The 17209-nt window shown below is 39.9% G+C and overlaps 1 protein-coding gene across 1 annotated transcript in view; it reads left to right on the forward strand.

Moving 5' to 3' along the window:
- The window catches only part of AXDND1 (axonemal dynein light chain domain containing 1), a 150171-nt gene that overhangs the window by 17508 nt on the left and 115454 nt on the right, over positions 1–17209 (forward strand). Inside the window, exons 7-10 of the mRNA XM_075541353.1 lie at positions 4036–4092; positions 5982–6084; positions 6952–7073; positions 15145–15285. Of these exons, the coding sequence (XP_075397468.1) occupies positions 4036–4092; positions 5982–6084; positions 6952–7073; positions 15145–15285 (423 nt within the window). The remainder of the gene's footprint in view (positions 1–4035; positions 4093–5981; positions 6085–6951; positions 7074–15144; positions 15286–17209) is intronic.

Genomic DNA, 17209 nt, shown 5'->3' on the forward strand with positions numbered 1-17209 from the left:
CCTTCTGAGATGGCTCATTCTTACATGGAGGTGCGGTTTCTGTCTTTCAGAAGACCATACCCGCGAGGAAACCCAGGGCGGTGACTTGGTTCACGCCCTCTACTAAGGTGGATATTTAATCCACTTTAATCCATTAGCATAGCAGAGAGCTCCCTCCAAAACTGGATTATAGCCACAGACAAGAATTTATTATATGTCACATAAGGTAGCGGTTCTCAACCTGTGGGTCCCAACCCCTTTGTGGGTTGAATGACCCTTTCACAGGGGTCGCCTGATTCGTAACAGTAGCAAAATTACCATTATGAAGTAGCAATGAAAATAACTTAATGGCTGGGGGGTCACCACAACATGAGGAACTGTATTAAAGGGCCGCAACATTAGGAAGGTTGAGAACCACTGACATAAGGGGTTATGGCTAGAAGAACCATATTAATTGACTACATCTCAGATCATAAATGTGAAGTGCCAGATAATGCGATAATAAGTGAACAGTAGGCGTACACACAGATATTTGGTAGAAGGACTATGATGTCTAAAACTTACTCATGAATGTTAAAATATATGGATATATATCTCTCTCCCCAAACCAAACCATTGTTGTTGAGGGAAGTCCAACTCACAGCAACCCTGTGAGAGTACTACTGCACCATAGTGTTTCCAAGTCTATAAATCTTTATGAAAGGTTTACTATCACATCTTTATCCCATGGGGAAGCTGGTAGGTTCAAACTACTGACCTTTTGGTTAGGACTTGCACATTGCAACCACCACATCACCATAAGTCTTCCATATATATGTATGTATATGTATATGTGTGTGTAGAAAATTGAAATAAGTCCACATGTTCCAAAATGTGAACTTAAGTATATTCTACCTTAATTTAGAGAATATCTCAATGACAGGTTTGCCTCACTGAACATTATTACCAGAAGAACTGGCATATTGTGGGATGATATCTAGAACATCACATCTAGCATCATACATAATGAATAAAGCAAAAGGTCATTAGAAGGACAAGAAAGAGAAAAAAACGACCAGGGTGGATGTTGGGAGAGACCCTGAAACTTGCTCTTGAACGTAGAGTAGATAAAGCAAATGGAAGAAATGATGAAGTAACAGAGCTGAACAGAAAATTTCTAAGGGAAACTTCAGAGAACAAAGTAGTGTATTATAATGATATATATGCAAAGACCTGGAATCAGAAAGCCAAAAGGAAGAAGACATTCAGCATATCTCAAGCTGAAAGTATTGAAGGAAAAATTTAAGCTTCAAGTTGCAATGTACAAGGATTCCATGGGCAAAATATTGAAGCATCGAAAAATGATAGAAATATATACAGAATCACTATACTGAAAAGAATTGGTCCATCAACCATTTCAAGAGGTATGGTTATGATAGGAAAAACTGAGGGCATTGATGGAAGAAAAAGTTCAAGCTGCATTGAAATCATTAGCTAAAAACAAGGTTACAGAAATTGATGGAATTCTCACCTTCTTGACATGATGACTGAAGACAAAGCAGGTGCATAAGCAAATGTAAAGAAAGCTGATGGTGCCTGCTATGAAAAGATTTAGTGTCTGGGGTCTTAAAGGCTTGAAGATAAACAAGCAGCCATCTAGATGAGAAGCAACAAAACCCACATGGAAGAAGCAAACCAGCCTGTGTGATCATAAGGTATAGATAGGCTCAGGTATCAGGCATCAAAGAACAAAAAAGTCATATCATTGTGAATGAGTGAGAGTGCGGAGTGGAGACAATTGGACCCATCTGTAGGCAAGTGGACATCCCCTTACAGAAAGGTCGTGGGATGAGACAAGCCAGTCAGGGTGTAGTACAGTACCAATGAAACATACAACTTTCCTCTTGTTCTTTAATGCTTCCCCCCCCCCCCCACTATCATGACCCCAGTTCTACTGTACAAATCTGGCTAGACCAGAGCATGTACATGGGTATAGATTATATGCGAAGAACTGTAAACAGGGAATCCAGGACAGATAAACCCCTCAGAACCAATATTGAGAGTAGCCATACCAGGAGGGGAAGGGGAAGGTGGGGGGAGAAAGGGGGAACTGGCCACAATGATCTACATATGATACCTTTCCAGGGGGATGGACAACAGAAAAGTGGGTAAAGGAAGACATCAGTCATTATAAGACATGAAAAAATAATAATTTATAAATTATCAAGGGTTCATGATGGAGGGATGGTGGGGGAGAGAGGGGGAAAAACTGACAAGCTGATACCAAGGGTTCAAGTAGAAATAAAATGTTTTGAGAATGAAGATGGTAACAAATGTACACATGTGCTTGACACAATGGATGGATGTATGGATTGTGTTAAGAGTTGTATGTGCCCCCAATAAAATGATTTAAAAAATAAGGAAATTGATGGAATAACAACTGTAATATTTCAATAAGTTGATGTATCTTAGGAATACTCAGTCTATCATAAGAAGTTTGGAAGACAGCTATATGGTTAAGCAATGGAAAGAGATCTGTATTTGTGTCCATTCCAAAGAATGATAACCCAACAAAATGCAGAACTTTTGAACAATATCAATATTACGTGCAAGTATAATTTTGTTGAAGATATTTTAAAATGGTACATTGATAGGGCGCTGTCAGAAAAGTTAAGCTGGATTCAGAAGAGGATGTGGTAGGAGAGGTATCACTGCTGATGTCAGCTGAATCCTGGAAGGAAGCAGAGAACACCAGATATTTACTTGTTTCATTGACTATCCAAAGGCATTTGACTGTGTGAACCACAACCAACTCTGGGTCACCTCCACTACACTTCAGTGTGCTCATCTGACACCTTTACACAGACCAAGAGACAGTCATTTGAGCAGAACAAGGGAATACTACAGGGGTTACAATCCTGAAAGATATGCCTCAGGGTTGCATCCTTTTACCATACTTCCTTCATCGGTGTGCTGAACAAATAATCTAAGGAAGTGGAATTTCTGAAGAACACCACATCAAGATCGGAGGAATGTTCAATGTCAACGTGTTATATGTAGACAATATAACCTTTCTTGCTGAAATTGAGGAGCACTTGAAGCACTACCTGATGAAGATAAAAGGCTGCAGCCTTCAGTATGGATTGCAGATCAATGTAAAGAAAACAAAAATTCCCCACAACTGGCCCGGGAAGTAGACCATGATAGCCAGTGAAAAGACAAGTTGTCAAAGACTTCATTTTTCTTGAATCCACAATCAACACTCAGGGAAACTGCAGTCAAGCAATCATATGATGTATTGCACTGGGCAAATCTATTGCTCAAAACCTCTTGAAAGTATTAAAAAGCAAAGATGCCGATTTTAAAGCTACTAAAATCTCTTATTCTCAGTTCTGCTCACTCCAATCATTCCTGATCTCAAAATGAAAAGACCTGATGATTTTTTTTCATACAAGGAAGGAGGGTACAGAAAGAGTAACTGTAACTACTGTCAGTGGTAATGCCTTAGTGGCAGAGTGGTTGTGTGTTGTGCTGAGATCCCCAAGGTCAGCCAGCCACTGTGTAGAAGGTTCCTCGGTCTGTTTGTCTCCTGGTTTTGGTGATTAGATTCAGATTATTGCCTTTTTGTCAGTGACACTCGGATGGACCTCATTTCACCATGTCAGGAGCGACCCATGCCAGTTGGTCCTAATGATGACAGTAGCATGAATCAGCGGGTACTGGCCAGGTTTTCTACTGGAGTAGAAATATTTTTCCCTTTGTAAGGAATAAATATTTTATTGAGAGATGCTTTAAGATGATGTGAATAAACTTTATCAAAATTTCACCCAGCAGTTGTGACCTTTCATGATTTTTTAACTTACTCATTATTTGCATATACAGTAGTGTTTAAAGCATAAGTTATGTGTGTATATTTGTAGACATCTATGGATATTTATATATGCTCATGTGCAAAGTGATGGACTTTTTGTTTGCCCTCATATTACCAATTCCATGAGGTCTAAGTTTATCAGGTGATGTGATATACTGGCTTGAAGGTTTTCACAAAATAACATTTATTTGTCTTTTTTATTGTAGTAAATATACTACTCTGCTCACAGATAGTGAAAACAGGCTTTTACTCTTCCCATCCATGTAAGTACAGTTTATTTTCTAAAGTAATTTACTTTCTCAGGAAAAAAAATTTCTTTTTCTTGATATTTTATTATACAAAGACTATTAAAAGTATAGCAGACACCCAAAACAATTATTCAATTATACCATCGTGGAATTAATATGTACAGATTTATTATTTTCAAAACTTTTTATTGGGAGCTAATACAGATATCATACTATTCCATAGTTCAATCACATCAAGCAGTATTGTACAATTGCTACCTCAATCACTTTCTTTTTTTTTTCTTTTCTTTTTTTTACATTTTATTAGGGACTCATACAACTCTTACCACAATCCATACATATACATACATCAATTGTATAAAGTACATCCATACATTCCCTGCCCCAATCATTCTCAAGGCATTTGCTCTCCACTTAAGCCCCTTGCATCAGGTTCTCTTTTTTTTTCCCCCCTCCCTCCCCATTCCCCCCTCCCTCATATGCCCTTGGTAATTTATACATCGTTGTTTTGTCATATCTTGCCCTATCCGGAGTCTCCCTTCCCCCCTTCTCTGCTGTCCCTCTCCCAGGGAGGAGGTCACATGTGGATCCTTGTAATCAGTTCCCCCTTTCCAACCCACTCACCCTCCACTCTCCCAGCATCGTCCCTCACACCCTTGGTCCTGAAGGTATCATCCACCCTGGATTCCCTTTACCTCCAACCCTCATATGCACCAGTGTACAGCCTCTGTCCTATCCAGCCCTGCAAGGTAGAATTTGGATCATGGTAGTTGGGGGGAGGAAGCATCCAGGATCCGGGGGAAAGCTGTGTTCTTCATCGATACTACCGCACACCCTAATTAACCCATCTCCTCTCCTAAACCCCTCTATGAGGGGATCTCCATTGGTCGACACTTGGGCCTTGGGTCTCCACTCTGCACTTCCCCCTTCATTTAATATGATATATATATATATACATATATACATACATATATACATATACACATATTTACACATACATACACACACTTATATCTTTTTCTTTTTTTTTGCATGATGCCTTATACCTGGTCCCTTGGGCACCTCGTGATCACACTGGCCGGTGTGCTTCTTCCATGTGGGCTTATTTGCTTCTGAGCTAGATGGCCGCTTGTTCACCTTCAAGCCTTTAAGACCCCAGACACTATCTCTTTTGATAGCCGGGCACCATCAGCTTTCTTCACCACATTTGCTTATGCACCCATTTGTCTTCAGCGATCCTATCATGGAGGTGTGCAGTCAATGATATGATTTTTTGTTCTTTGATGCCTGGTAACTGATCCCTTTGGGACCACTCGATCACACAGGCTGGTGTGTTCTTCCATGTGGACTTTGTTGCTTCTGAGCTAGATGGCCGCTTGTTTATCACCTCAATCACTTTCAAAGCATTCTTTCTTCTTAAACTCCTTGATATCCCTTTACCCTCCAACCCTCCCCCATGAATCATATTCTTATTTCTTCCTTTTTTATGAATTTGTGATAAGTATTTAAGTACTGTAAGTTTAATATTTTCTGTATCACCATTAGTATTTCCCCAGGTTGCTATAGTGTTTGTTTTATCTCTACTGCCTTCTTGCCTTTCACATTAAGAAATAACCAAGGTAAACAGTAATATTTCTATATCCATAACCTTTCTGTGTTCTTACAATCATAACTATAGGATTACATATAGAATTTTAAGAGCAAAACATTTTCTTTTACACAAATAGGACCATACTACTGGCTTTTTTTCTGCTACTTTTCCCCCACTAAAATCTTTTCAGGTCAATAAATGTAGATCTAATGCTTTAACACAACAGCAATATTTTATAGAATCTACCTTTCTTTCCACACTTTTCCCATTTGAGGGTGATTTGTTGTAACACCTACCATCTTGATTTTTTCAGGAAACCTAATAAAAGAATCGAAGTGATCAAGCTGAATAATGTGATGGACACTTTGCTAGAGAGGGCTGGTGTGGAAAATCAGGAATATACAGGACCAACCCAGGTAATTGCATTATAACCTAGTGGCTAATAGCGTGCACTCTTAGAAGCAGAATGCTTAGGTTGGAATCCTGACTCAGCCATGTATTAGCTGATGACCTTGGATAATTCATTTAATATGTTTGTGCCTCAGTTTTCCTAACTGTAAGTTAGAAACAGTTAGTAGGTAACCTAGGGCAATGTTAGCTACTTCATAGTGTCGCTGTGGAGGTGAAATGATGTTATGAATAACGTGCTGAGAACCATTCCTAGAACGTGGTGGTGGCTGTGTGCGGTAGACTTGACTCTGGCTCACCGTGGCACAGTGTGCAACAGGGTAAAACTACCTGGGCCTGTGTCAACCTCACAGTTGTTCATTTTGAGTCCACTGTGTCAATCCATCGCGTTGGAAGCTTTTTTTACTTTTTTGCTGGCTTACTAGAGTGCAGTATACTATTAGTATATTTTATTTAAATAAATATAAGGTACCATTGATTATAAATGTCCTATTATTTTATATCCCACTAAAACAACACAGCCTGTTAAAGTACAAGGTGCACAGGTTAGTTTTGCTGTAGACTGTTCCTGAATTTAGATTTGTCTTGTGCTCTCATGATGAGATTTAGGTTTTGAATTTTGATAGAGATATCATAGAAGTGATGCTGTGGCCTTCTCAGTGTATCATATGAAGAGGTGCATGATTACACATAAAAAATGTAAAGTCAAAAAAAATGTAAAGTCATTATTACTCGTATGTATGTAAACAGGACAATGCAACCGAGAGAAATTAATCAAGGTGTGTCTAAAATGTATGCACATTCAGAGTTCTTACCTCTTAAAATGACTTCCTCTGATGTGACTGATCAGTACTGTTTGTCTTGTTTTCTGCCAGATGCACAAACTACTACACATGTTGAAGAAGGAGCAGACCATTTACAATACAGTATTCCATGAGCTGATACGACAAGTCACTGTGGACTGTGCAGACAGAGGAGAATTACTTTCCAAAATCAGGTTAGAACTGCTATTAGGGCTGTTTTGACAAAGTTGCAAAATATACTTCTATACTCTATTTATAATAAGTATTCCAATTGCAGAGCTACTGTATTTTCTGTAGTAACAATACAGAGTAGACTTTAGAAGGCGATTTCTGTTGGGGTGTTTGACACTATCCATCGCTGCGACTGGGAGTGAATGACTGTGAAACAAAGGGAAAGCACAGGTTCTGTAAGGAGACCTACTGCGCTCTGGCTCCAATCCTCATCTGCGTGTGACCTTGATAAAGCCTGAGCTCATTGTTTCCTCTTTAAATGAAGACAATAGCTACTACGAAAGTGTTCATTTGTGTGTTCATTGATCAGTGATATCTATTGACTACCTGCTCCATGCTCATGTTAAGTAACTTCATAGGATTATAGTGAGGTTTAAGTTACAGTGCCAAAATATGTGCTCAAGGAATTTAATTACAACTGTTAGTAACAATAGAAGCCCAGGTAGTATTAGTGGTTATGAGTTTGGCTGCTAACTGCAAGGTCAGCAGTTTGAAATCATTGCTGCTCCAAGGGGAAAGACAGAGCTTTCTACTCCCTTAAAGAGTTATAATCCCTATTAAAAGATATAGCATAAAGGCTTGAAGGTAAACAAGCAGCCATCTAGCTCAGAAGCAACAAAGTCCACGTGGAAGAAGCACACCAGTCTGTGTGATCATGAGGTGTTGAAGGGATCAGGTATCAGGCATCAAAGAACAAAAGAATTAAATCATTGTGAATTAGGGGGAATGCAGATTGAGGAGCTAAGATACATCTGTAGGCAACTGGACATCCACATAAAGAAGGGTCATAGGGAAGAGACAAGCCAGTCAGGGTGCAGTGTAGCAATGATGAAACATTACAACTTAAAAAAAAATTAAAAAAAAAAAAGAAACATTACAACTTTCCTCTAGTTCCTAAATGTTTCCCCCTGCCCCACCCCCCACTATAATGATCCCAATTCGGCCTTACAAATCCAGCTAGACCAGAGGATATACACTGGTACAGATAGGAACTGGAAACACAGGGAATCCAGGACAGATGATCCATTCAGGATCAGTGCTGAGAATGGTGATACCAGGAGGGTGGGGTGAAAAGGGGGAACAGATTACAAGGATCTATATATAACCATTTCCCTGGGGGACGGACGACAGAAAAGTGGATGAAGGGAGACGTCGGATAGTGTAAGATATAACAAAATAATAATAATTTATAAATTATCAAGGATTCATGAGGGAGGAAGGAGTGGGGAGGTAGGGGAAAAATGAGGAACTGATAGCAAATGTTTTGATAATGATGATGGAAACAAATGTACAAATGTGCTTGACACAATGGATGTATGTATGGATTGTGTTAAGTGTTGTATGAGCCCCCAATAAGATGATTTTTTTAAGAGAGAGAGATGTTGAATAGCAAGCTGCTGCCAGACATCAGAATGGAAAATCCATGGTTCCTCATCTAGTTTTCAGATGGGAGTTTCTATGCACAGAACCTGTTGGTGAAAGGGTAGGTTGAGATTCTTAAGATGAACTCTGCAATTCACTTGATCACAGTATTATAAAATCCACCAACACATAAGACTGAGTAAGAGTGTGAACAGGTAGTTGGATTATAGAGGGGGAAAATGAGGAACTGATACCAAGGGCTCACGCAGAAAGCAAATGTTTTGAGAATGATGAGGGCAACAAATGTGCTTGACACAATGGATGTATGCATGGATTATGATAAGAGTTGTACGAGCCCCCAATAAAATGATTTTTTTTAAGTTATAGTCTTAAGAACTCATCGGCAGTTTTACCCTGTCCTATTGAGTATGATTTGGCATTGACTTTGTGGTAGTGAGTTTTAAAAAAGTATTGATTTTAATAGGTAGTAGTTCCTATCATTTTTTATGATTTTAGTACTTTTAAAAAGCAGAAAGGAATACTAAAATCTGATTCAGGAGTTCAGGTTATATCTGCAGCTCACTCTGTGTGAACCATTGGCAAATTATTAAAGCTTTCTGAATATCAGTTTCTTCTAAATGGGAATGAATAATATCAGTTTCCCCATTTTTGCTTACTGTCTGATTTGTTGAGGCCAAGTCCCCTTTGATAATGCTGAGGAACCAGGAGCAAAACCATTGATAAGAAACCAGCTAAGGTTGGATACTAGAAAGTTAGTACCTGGGACATCATCAAGAGCTGGAGAATGCCAATATAGAGAGAGGGACAACCAAGGCCTCGACTGTCCATATAAGAACCAAGCCACAAGGGATCAATGAGAAAGCAAAACAAAGGAACCCGGGAACCAACAGGTATCTGCATCTTCCCCTGATGAGGGTTAGGTGTGATGGGACACTTCCAACTGGTTCAGGAGTTAGGAGAAAATAAGATAGGATCTTATCCCAGGAACTCTAGATCCAGGCAGATGAGTCAAAGCCAAAATCCTTTAAGAAAGGTTTAGTGAGACAGCCTGGAGACTAACAGGATCAGAGTAAACGTTTAGGATCTAGAACAGGGTAAAGAATGCACAATACAAAGGAGGCAAGATCAAGCGGTGAGGTTTAAGGATGCTCGTGGCAAACATTCATGATGTGCCCCTGGATGATGAAATACTAAGCAGGTCCAGGATACTCTGGCACCAACATTTTGATAGGAGCTCATTTGACAGTCTAGGGCCCACTTTGCACGAGAAGTTCTGTTACCCTGAGCTCAGCATCTTACAGATGTTTCTTTTTATAAAACATTTTATTAGGGGCTCATACAACTCTTATCACAGTCCATACATATACATACATCAATTGTATAAAGCACATCTGTACATTCTTTGCCCTAATCATTTTCTTTTTTTTTCTCCTCTTTTCTTTTTTTACATTTTATTAGGTGCTCATACAACTCTTATCACAATCCGTACATATACACACATCAATTGTATAAAGCATATCCATACATTCCCTGCCCTAATCATTCTCAAAGCATTTGCTCTCCACTTAAGCCCTTTGCATCAGGTCCTCTTTTTTTTCCCCCTCCCTCCCCGCTCCCTCCTCCCTCATGTGCCCTTGGTAATTTATACATCGTTATTTTGTCATATCTTGCCCTATCCGGAGTCTCCCTCCCCCCCCCCTTCTCTGCCGTCCCTCTCCCAGGGAGGAGGTCACATGTGGATCCTTGTAATCAGTTCCCCCTTTCCAACCCACTCACCCTCTACTCTCCCAGCATCGCCCCTCACACCCTTGGTCCTGAAGGTATCATCCACCCTGGATTCCCTGTGCCTCCAGCCCTCATATGTACCAGTGTACAGCCTCTGTCCTATCCAGCCCTGCAAGGTAGAATTCGGATCATGGTAGTTGGGGGGAGGAAGCATCCAGGATCCGGGGGAAAGCTGTGTTCTTCATCGATACTACCTCACACCCTAATTAACCCATCTCCTCTCCTAAACCCCTCTATGAGGGGATCTCCATTGGCCGACACTTGGGCCTTGGGTCTCCACTCTGCACTTCCCCCTTCATTCAATATGGTATATATACACACACACACACACACACACACATACATATATACATATACACACATATATCTTTTTTTTTTTTGCATGATGCCTTATACCTGGTCCCTTTGGCACCTCATGATCACACTGGTCGGTGCGCTTCTTCCATGCGCTTCTTCTGAGCTAGATGGCCGCTTGTTCACCTTCAAGCCTTTAAGACCCCAGACACTATCTCTTTTGATAGCCGGGCACCATCAGCTTTCTTCACCACATTTGCTTATGCACCCATTTGTCTTCAGCGATCCTATCATGGAGGTGTGCAGCCAATGATATGATTTTTTGTTCTTTGATGCCTGATAACTGATCCCTTCGGGACCACTCAATCACACAAGCTGGTGTGTTCTTCCATGTGGACTTTGTTGCTTCTGAGCTAGATGGCCGCTTGTTTATCTTCAAGCCTTTAAGACCCCAGTCACTATCTCTTTTGATAGCCGGGCACCATCAGCTTTCTTCACCACATTTGCTTATGCACCCATTTGTCTTCAGCGATCCTATCATGGAGGTGTGCAGCCAATGATATGATTTTTTTGTTCTTTGATGCCTGATAACTGATCCCTTCGGGACCACTCAATAACACAAGCTGGTGTGTTCTTCCATGTGGACTTTGTTGCTTCTGAGCTAGATGGCCGCTTGTTTATCTTCAAGCCTTTAAGACCCCAGTCACTATCTCTTTTGATAGCCGGGCACCATCAGCTTTCTTCATCACATTTACTTGTCACCCACTTTGGCTCCAGCAGTTGTCGGGAGAGTGAGCATCATAGAGTTCCAATTTAATAAAAGAAAGTATTCATGCATTGAGGGAGTGTTTGAGTAGAGGCCCAAGGTCCTTCCGCCACCTTAATACTTAACCTATAAATATAGACACATAGATCTATTTCCCCATCCTCCTATATATATTTGCATGTACATGTCTTTGTCTAGACCTCCATAAATGCCCAGATGTTTCTTTAACTATCTGTTTCATAAGATTGTGTGGGGATCCAATAAAAATCCCCAATAAATGGAAACACTATGCCCTGGAAAATATTGTCAGACTCTTGTCTCTTTATTGACATATTTTTGTAGCTTTTGGCTCTCTCATTGAGTGTTTTCTGATCAACTTATGTGTGGGTCTCCTCATTCAGCTGCCTCTGAGGCCCATTGCTTCGGAAGGAGAGTTATGTAATATTAGTTTTTAGAGGCAAGATTAACTGCCTGAGTATGACCTGAATAAGACTTCTCCATTACCAGGAAATAGGGATGCTACTGTGATTTCTTTTGGGGTGACAGTGTAAATATATGTTGGCTACAGGCAGCAAACATTCCCTCTCACTATTGTTTTTATTTCTTCCAATATTTTATTATAAACATACTCAAGTAACTAGAAAAGTTTAAATGATTTTTACTATGAACAATGTACCACCTTGAATTCTGCCATTAACATTTTCCTCTATTTGTTTTATCAGACATATGTGCATCTATCTGTCCTATTCAGTCATCAATTTCATACATTTCAGAGTTTCAGACATCAGTTTTTTCCCCTAATTACTTGCATCAGGAATATCATTCATCAGAATTCAATCTATATTTACCTTTTTTCCCCTTTCAAGTAAAACATACTTGGACTGACATGTTTGAATCTTGTGTGTGTTTGTTCACTTTTGACAAATGAATACAAAGTGTAACCCAAACCTTTATCAAGATATGGAGTATCACTACTCTATAAAATTCCCTGTGCTCTTACTGAGTGAATTTTCACGTCCACATTCTAGAGGCAACCATGGCTCTTTTTAGCTACCTTAGATTAGTTGTGCCAATTCAAGAACTCCATACTCCTTTATGTAAAGCTTTTTCTATGCAGAATTTTTTATTAATCCACATTGTTTCTTATATTCCTTTGTTCCTCTTTGTTTCTAAGTAATATCTCTGTATGAATATGACACATATTATCTGTTTTCCCATTGATGAACACTGATGATCCTTAGGAACAAAGCTACCACATATTTTTATAGGAGTCTTTTCTTTTGTGTAAGTCAGATGGATTTTGGCTGAAAGCAGAGAATCCAAGAAAAATGTTTTCTTGCAAAGGCAGTGCCTCTGTGGATCGCCATGGATGGATATCATTGAAGAGAATGGCGATTCCAGAACAGTTCCTGTGTTCATGTGGAACCTGTGCATGGATGAGGAGGGAGTCATTCCTGTAGAACAAGGGACTCCTGCAGAAAAGGCGTGTCAGGGCTGTATCCTCTCATCGCAATTATCCAATCTGTGTGCTGAGCAAGGAGTCAGAGAAGCTGGACTATATGAAGAGGTCAGTGGCATCAGGACCGGAGAAAGGTGATTAACAACCTGAGATGTGCACATGGCACACCCTTGCTTGCTGAAAGTGAGGAGGACTTGAAGCACTTGCTGGTGAAGATCGAGGAGTGCAGCCTTTGGCAGGAAGGCTCAGTGTAAAGAAAACACTCACAACTGGACCAATAGGTAACATCATGAGAAGCATAAAAGGTGGGAGTAGTCAGGATTTCATCTTACTTGGATCCACAATCAATGCTCAAGGAAGCAGTAGTCAAGAGATCAAACGATTTATTGAATTTGGTAAATCTGCTGCATAAGACTTGTTTAAAGTGTTGAAGAGCAAGGAAGTTACTTTGAGGACTAAATTGTGTCTGATCCATACTTTGATATTTTCATTTGCCTCATATACTTGTGAAAGTTTATACTGAACAGGAAAGACAGGAGAAGAATTGATGCATTTGAATTATGGTGCTGGTGAGGAATAGTGAAATCACCAGACTGCCCAAACCAAACAAATCGATTTTGGAAGAAGTACAACCAGACTGTACTTTGAATCTCATGTGCTTTGGACAGGCCTTCAGGAGAGACCAGTCCCTGGAAGAGGGCCTCATGCTTGGTAAAGAAGAAAGTCGTTGAACAGGAGGAACAGCATCAGGAGATTAATTGACAGTGGCTGCAGCAGTGGGTGAAATTATAACAGTTGTGAGGATGGGGCAGGACTGGGCAGCGTTTTGTTCTGCTGTGCACAGGGTTGGAACTGACTCACTGGCAGCTAACAACAGCCTGTTTTCCCTTCTTAGATACTTAAGAATGGGATCAATGGTTTTCACATAGGTGTATGTTTAGGTTTATAAAGAATTGTCAGATGCCACTTCCTGCTCCTAAGTGGTTGGGCCATTGTGTGTACTTCTTCTAACAATGCATCAAGAGTTCTAGTTGTTTCACTTTGCCAACATTTTTGCATTATAAGTCCTCTTTAACTTCAGCCTTTCTGGTAGGTGTGTAATAGTGTGCAATTGTGGTTTTAACTTGCATTTTATGTCTAAGTAATGATGTCGAACACCTTTTAATGTACTCACTGGCCAAATATATATATATGAGAAGTGGCTATTCAATTTTTTTCCTATGTAAAAAAATTGGGTATACATAATTTCATTACTGAGTTGTCGGAATTTTTTATATATTCTGGAAACATCTTTTTAAAAAATCATTTTATTGGGGGCTTGTACAACTCCATCCATCCATCCATTGTGTCAAGCACATTTGTACATTTATTGCCATCATTGTTCTCAAAACATTTGCTTTCTACATGAGCCCTTGGTATCAACTCCTCATTTTTCCCCTCCCTCCCCACTCCCCTCTCCCTCCTGAACCTTTGATAATTTATAAATTATTATTATTTTGTCATATCTTACACTGTCTGATGTCTCCCTTCACCCACTTTTCTGTTGTACGTCTTTTTTATTAGATCATTTTATTGGGGGCTCTTATAGCTCTTATAACAATCCATACATCAATTATATGAAGAATATTTGTATATATGTTGCCACCATTACTTTCTAAACATTTTCTTTCTACTTGTACCTTTAATATCAACTCCTCTTTTTTCCTTCCCTCCCCCTCTTCCACCCTGGTGAGCCCTTGATAAATGATAAATTATTATTAATTTCATATCTTACACTGATCACTGTCTCCTTTCCCCCAAGGTTTGGAACCATCTTTTTTTAGGATCCATTTTTTTCTTTTAAAGATATTCTTTCCTATTCTGTGACTTCTCTATTCATTTTTGTCAGAAGTTATATTAGCATAAAATTATTCATTTTAAGTATTCATTTGACTTTAAAAAAATTAGTATCCTTCCATTTTTTAGGACAGTTTCAATTTATAGAAAGAAGAGATAGTGTTCAGAATTCCCACAGACCATGCCTACTTCTCTGACAATTTTCCCTATTATTAACATCTTGCATTAGTATCATGTGTGTTACAATTAATGAATCAATTACATATTATTAATTAATGATATGTATAGTGGGTTATATTTTGGGCTGCTATCCACAAGGTCTGCAGTTTAAACCTACCATCAGTCTCTCTCTGGGAGAAAAAAATGAGCCTATCTCTTCCCTTAGAGATTTATAGCCTCAGAAACCCTAAGAAGCAGTTGGGTTGCTATGAGTCAGAATTGCTTTGATGGTCGTTGGTTGGTTTGGTTCGCCTTTCCTTCTGCATGATGCTTGTGTACCTTTTGTATACAGACAAAGGTATGTGCAAATGCTTGACCAAATCGCCCAGCAGATGATCGACTTCTACAAAGATTTGGTGACTCAGCGAATAATGGACCAGCGCATTTTAGAAGAGTTATACAATTTCAAGAATGTTATTGAGGAACTAACCAGGTAAGACCTGTGATTATCTTAAATACAAAACAAAAGGCAGAGCCATAACTCTTAAAGACAGTAAAAATTATTTGGGGAAAGTGGATTGATTAAAGCTGGAGACTTTTTGTCCTCCTTTCATGGTTAGCCGGAGAATAGAAGAGCTAATTATAGTTCAGCTCTAGATCTAGAGAAATAGGTTATAGTGGTTAGCACAAAACTGACAGGGAAGACATTCTTTCTCTTCTTTTCTTTTCTTAGAGATGTTAATTAATTAGGTTATAAAGCAGGGCCAGGTTTATGGATGTTCAGGGTCAACAAAGAATAAGCACATTAGGAAGATGATGAGCTAACTAGATATATTATCCAGACCTGAACAACGAAGACTTGAGAAGCCAGTCACCTAGCTATGGGTGGTAACCCTCGAGTGGTAATCCAGAGCTTCAAAGGAAAGGGTAAAGGAGTGGATCAAATACAAGTGAGAAGAAGAGATTGAACAAACACCAAAAAAAGTGAGCAAGGAGTTCTAAACTGCCAACCCACACGCAGTGTGGTTTGAATTATTACAAGTAACTTTTTGATCGGAGCAGGAACCAGAGAATTGGCTTTGCTCACCATGCTGACCTCATTAATGTTTTCTATTTTACCTTTCTAAGTTTTAGCCTCCATTGCAATGGCTACATAGAACTTAATATACAAAACTCATGATTAAGTAAGCTAACAGGTTATAATGCCGGTGAGAGATGCTCAAGATAGTTGTTTATCAGGACATGTTGCAAAGTTATTTCACATCTACTAACAAATGCCCAAAGGAGCATAGCACCCTGCTGTAAACCTCAACCCAAAGGCAATTAGCTCAAATTCAGGAAACCCAGCTCCTTGAATTAAGTGCCCAGAAGCACCCCACTCCAGTGAAGCTCAGCTCAAAGGCACCCAGCTCCATTCCATGGTTCAGCAAGTCCATTATGTGCCCAGAGGCGCTCTACTGCGCAAGCCAGCCTCCTGCACACAAGTAATCAGCCCACGCGGTTCATGGGTGGGAAAGCCACTTCGCTGTTCCATGTTCTGCTGCTCTGATGTAGTTGTCTTGTGGGTTCAAGAGGTTCGTGATGCAGGGATCGTCAGTCCAGAGGACTCGTTTCACCCTGGACTTTGCTGGTAACGAGACACCTCCTCCTGCTTCTCCATAGGCTCATTTTAGACACTGCAGGATGGCATTTCCAGGAAATCTTGTTCATAATTACACACAGGTGAATCCTATCTGTATTTTCCCCCAACTTCTCACCAGATTCAGGTAGAAAAAGGCCCTTTGGTGGGAGTTAGACACTATGGCTAGACGGGCCACATTAATTCACTCCCCCTGCTTACATCCATGACTATACCAGAGCATCCACATTGATGTTTTGTGACCAAAGAGGTGTGACTTCTTTACCCAACATTTCCATAACTAGAGACATGGTCCCTCCACCCCACCCACCTGGTGGCTGGTTAAAGCCCTACCCTCACTGCCAGTGTTGTGCTGCTGCGTTTTTTATTAAATCTTCATAGTTCTATCTCCCTCCTCTTTTCTACTTTTTCTTTCCTTTTTGTTCTTCCTCTTCTTTTGCATATATATGTGTGTGTATGCGTGTATAGTCCCTCTATGTTATGTGTGTATACACACACATTCATATATTAGTGTGTATGTATGAAGCCCTGGTGGCATAGTGAGCTGTGTGTTGAGCTGCTAGTCAGAAGGTCAGTAGTTTGAAACTACTAGCCACTCCACAGGAGAAAGATGAGGATTTCTATTCTATTAAAGATTTACCGTCTCAGGAACCCACAGGGGCAGTTCTACCTTGTATTACAGAGTTTCTATGAGTTGGAATTGACTTGATGGTATGAAAAGCAGTAGTATATATCTGTTTGATCCCATAGAGTGGGCAGCCCCTCCTTGCCTCTCTTC

Source organism: Tenrec ecaudatus, chromosome 1, assembly GCF_050624435.1.
Source record: "Tenrec ecaudatus isolate mTenEca1 chromosome 1, mTenEca1.hap1, whole genome shotgun sequence".
In the NCBI taxonomy this organism is placed as follows: domain Eukaryota; kingdom Metazoa; phylum Chordata; class Mammalia; order Afrosoricida; family Tenrecidae; genus Tenrec; species Tenrec ecaudatus.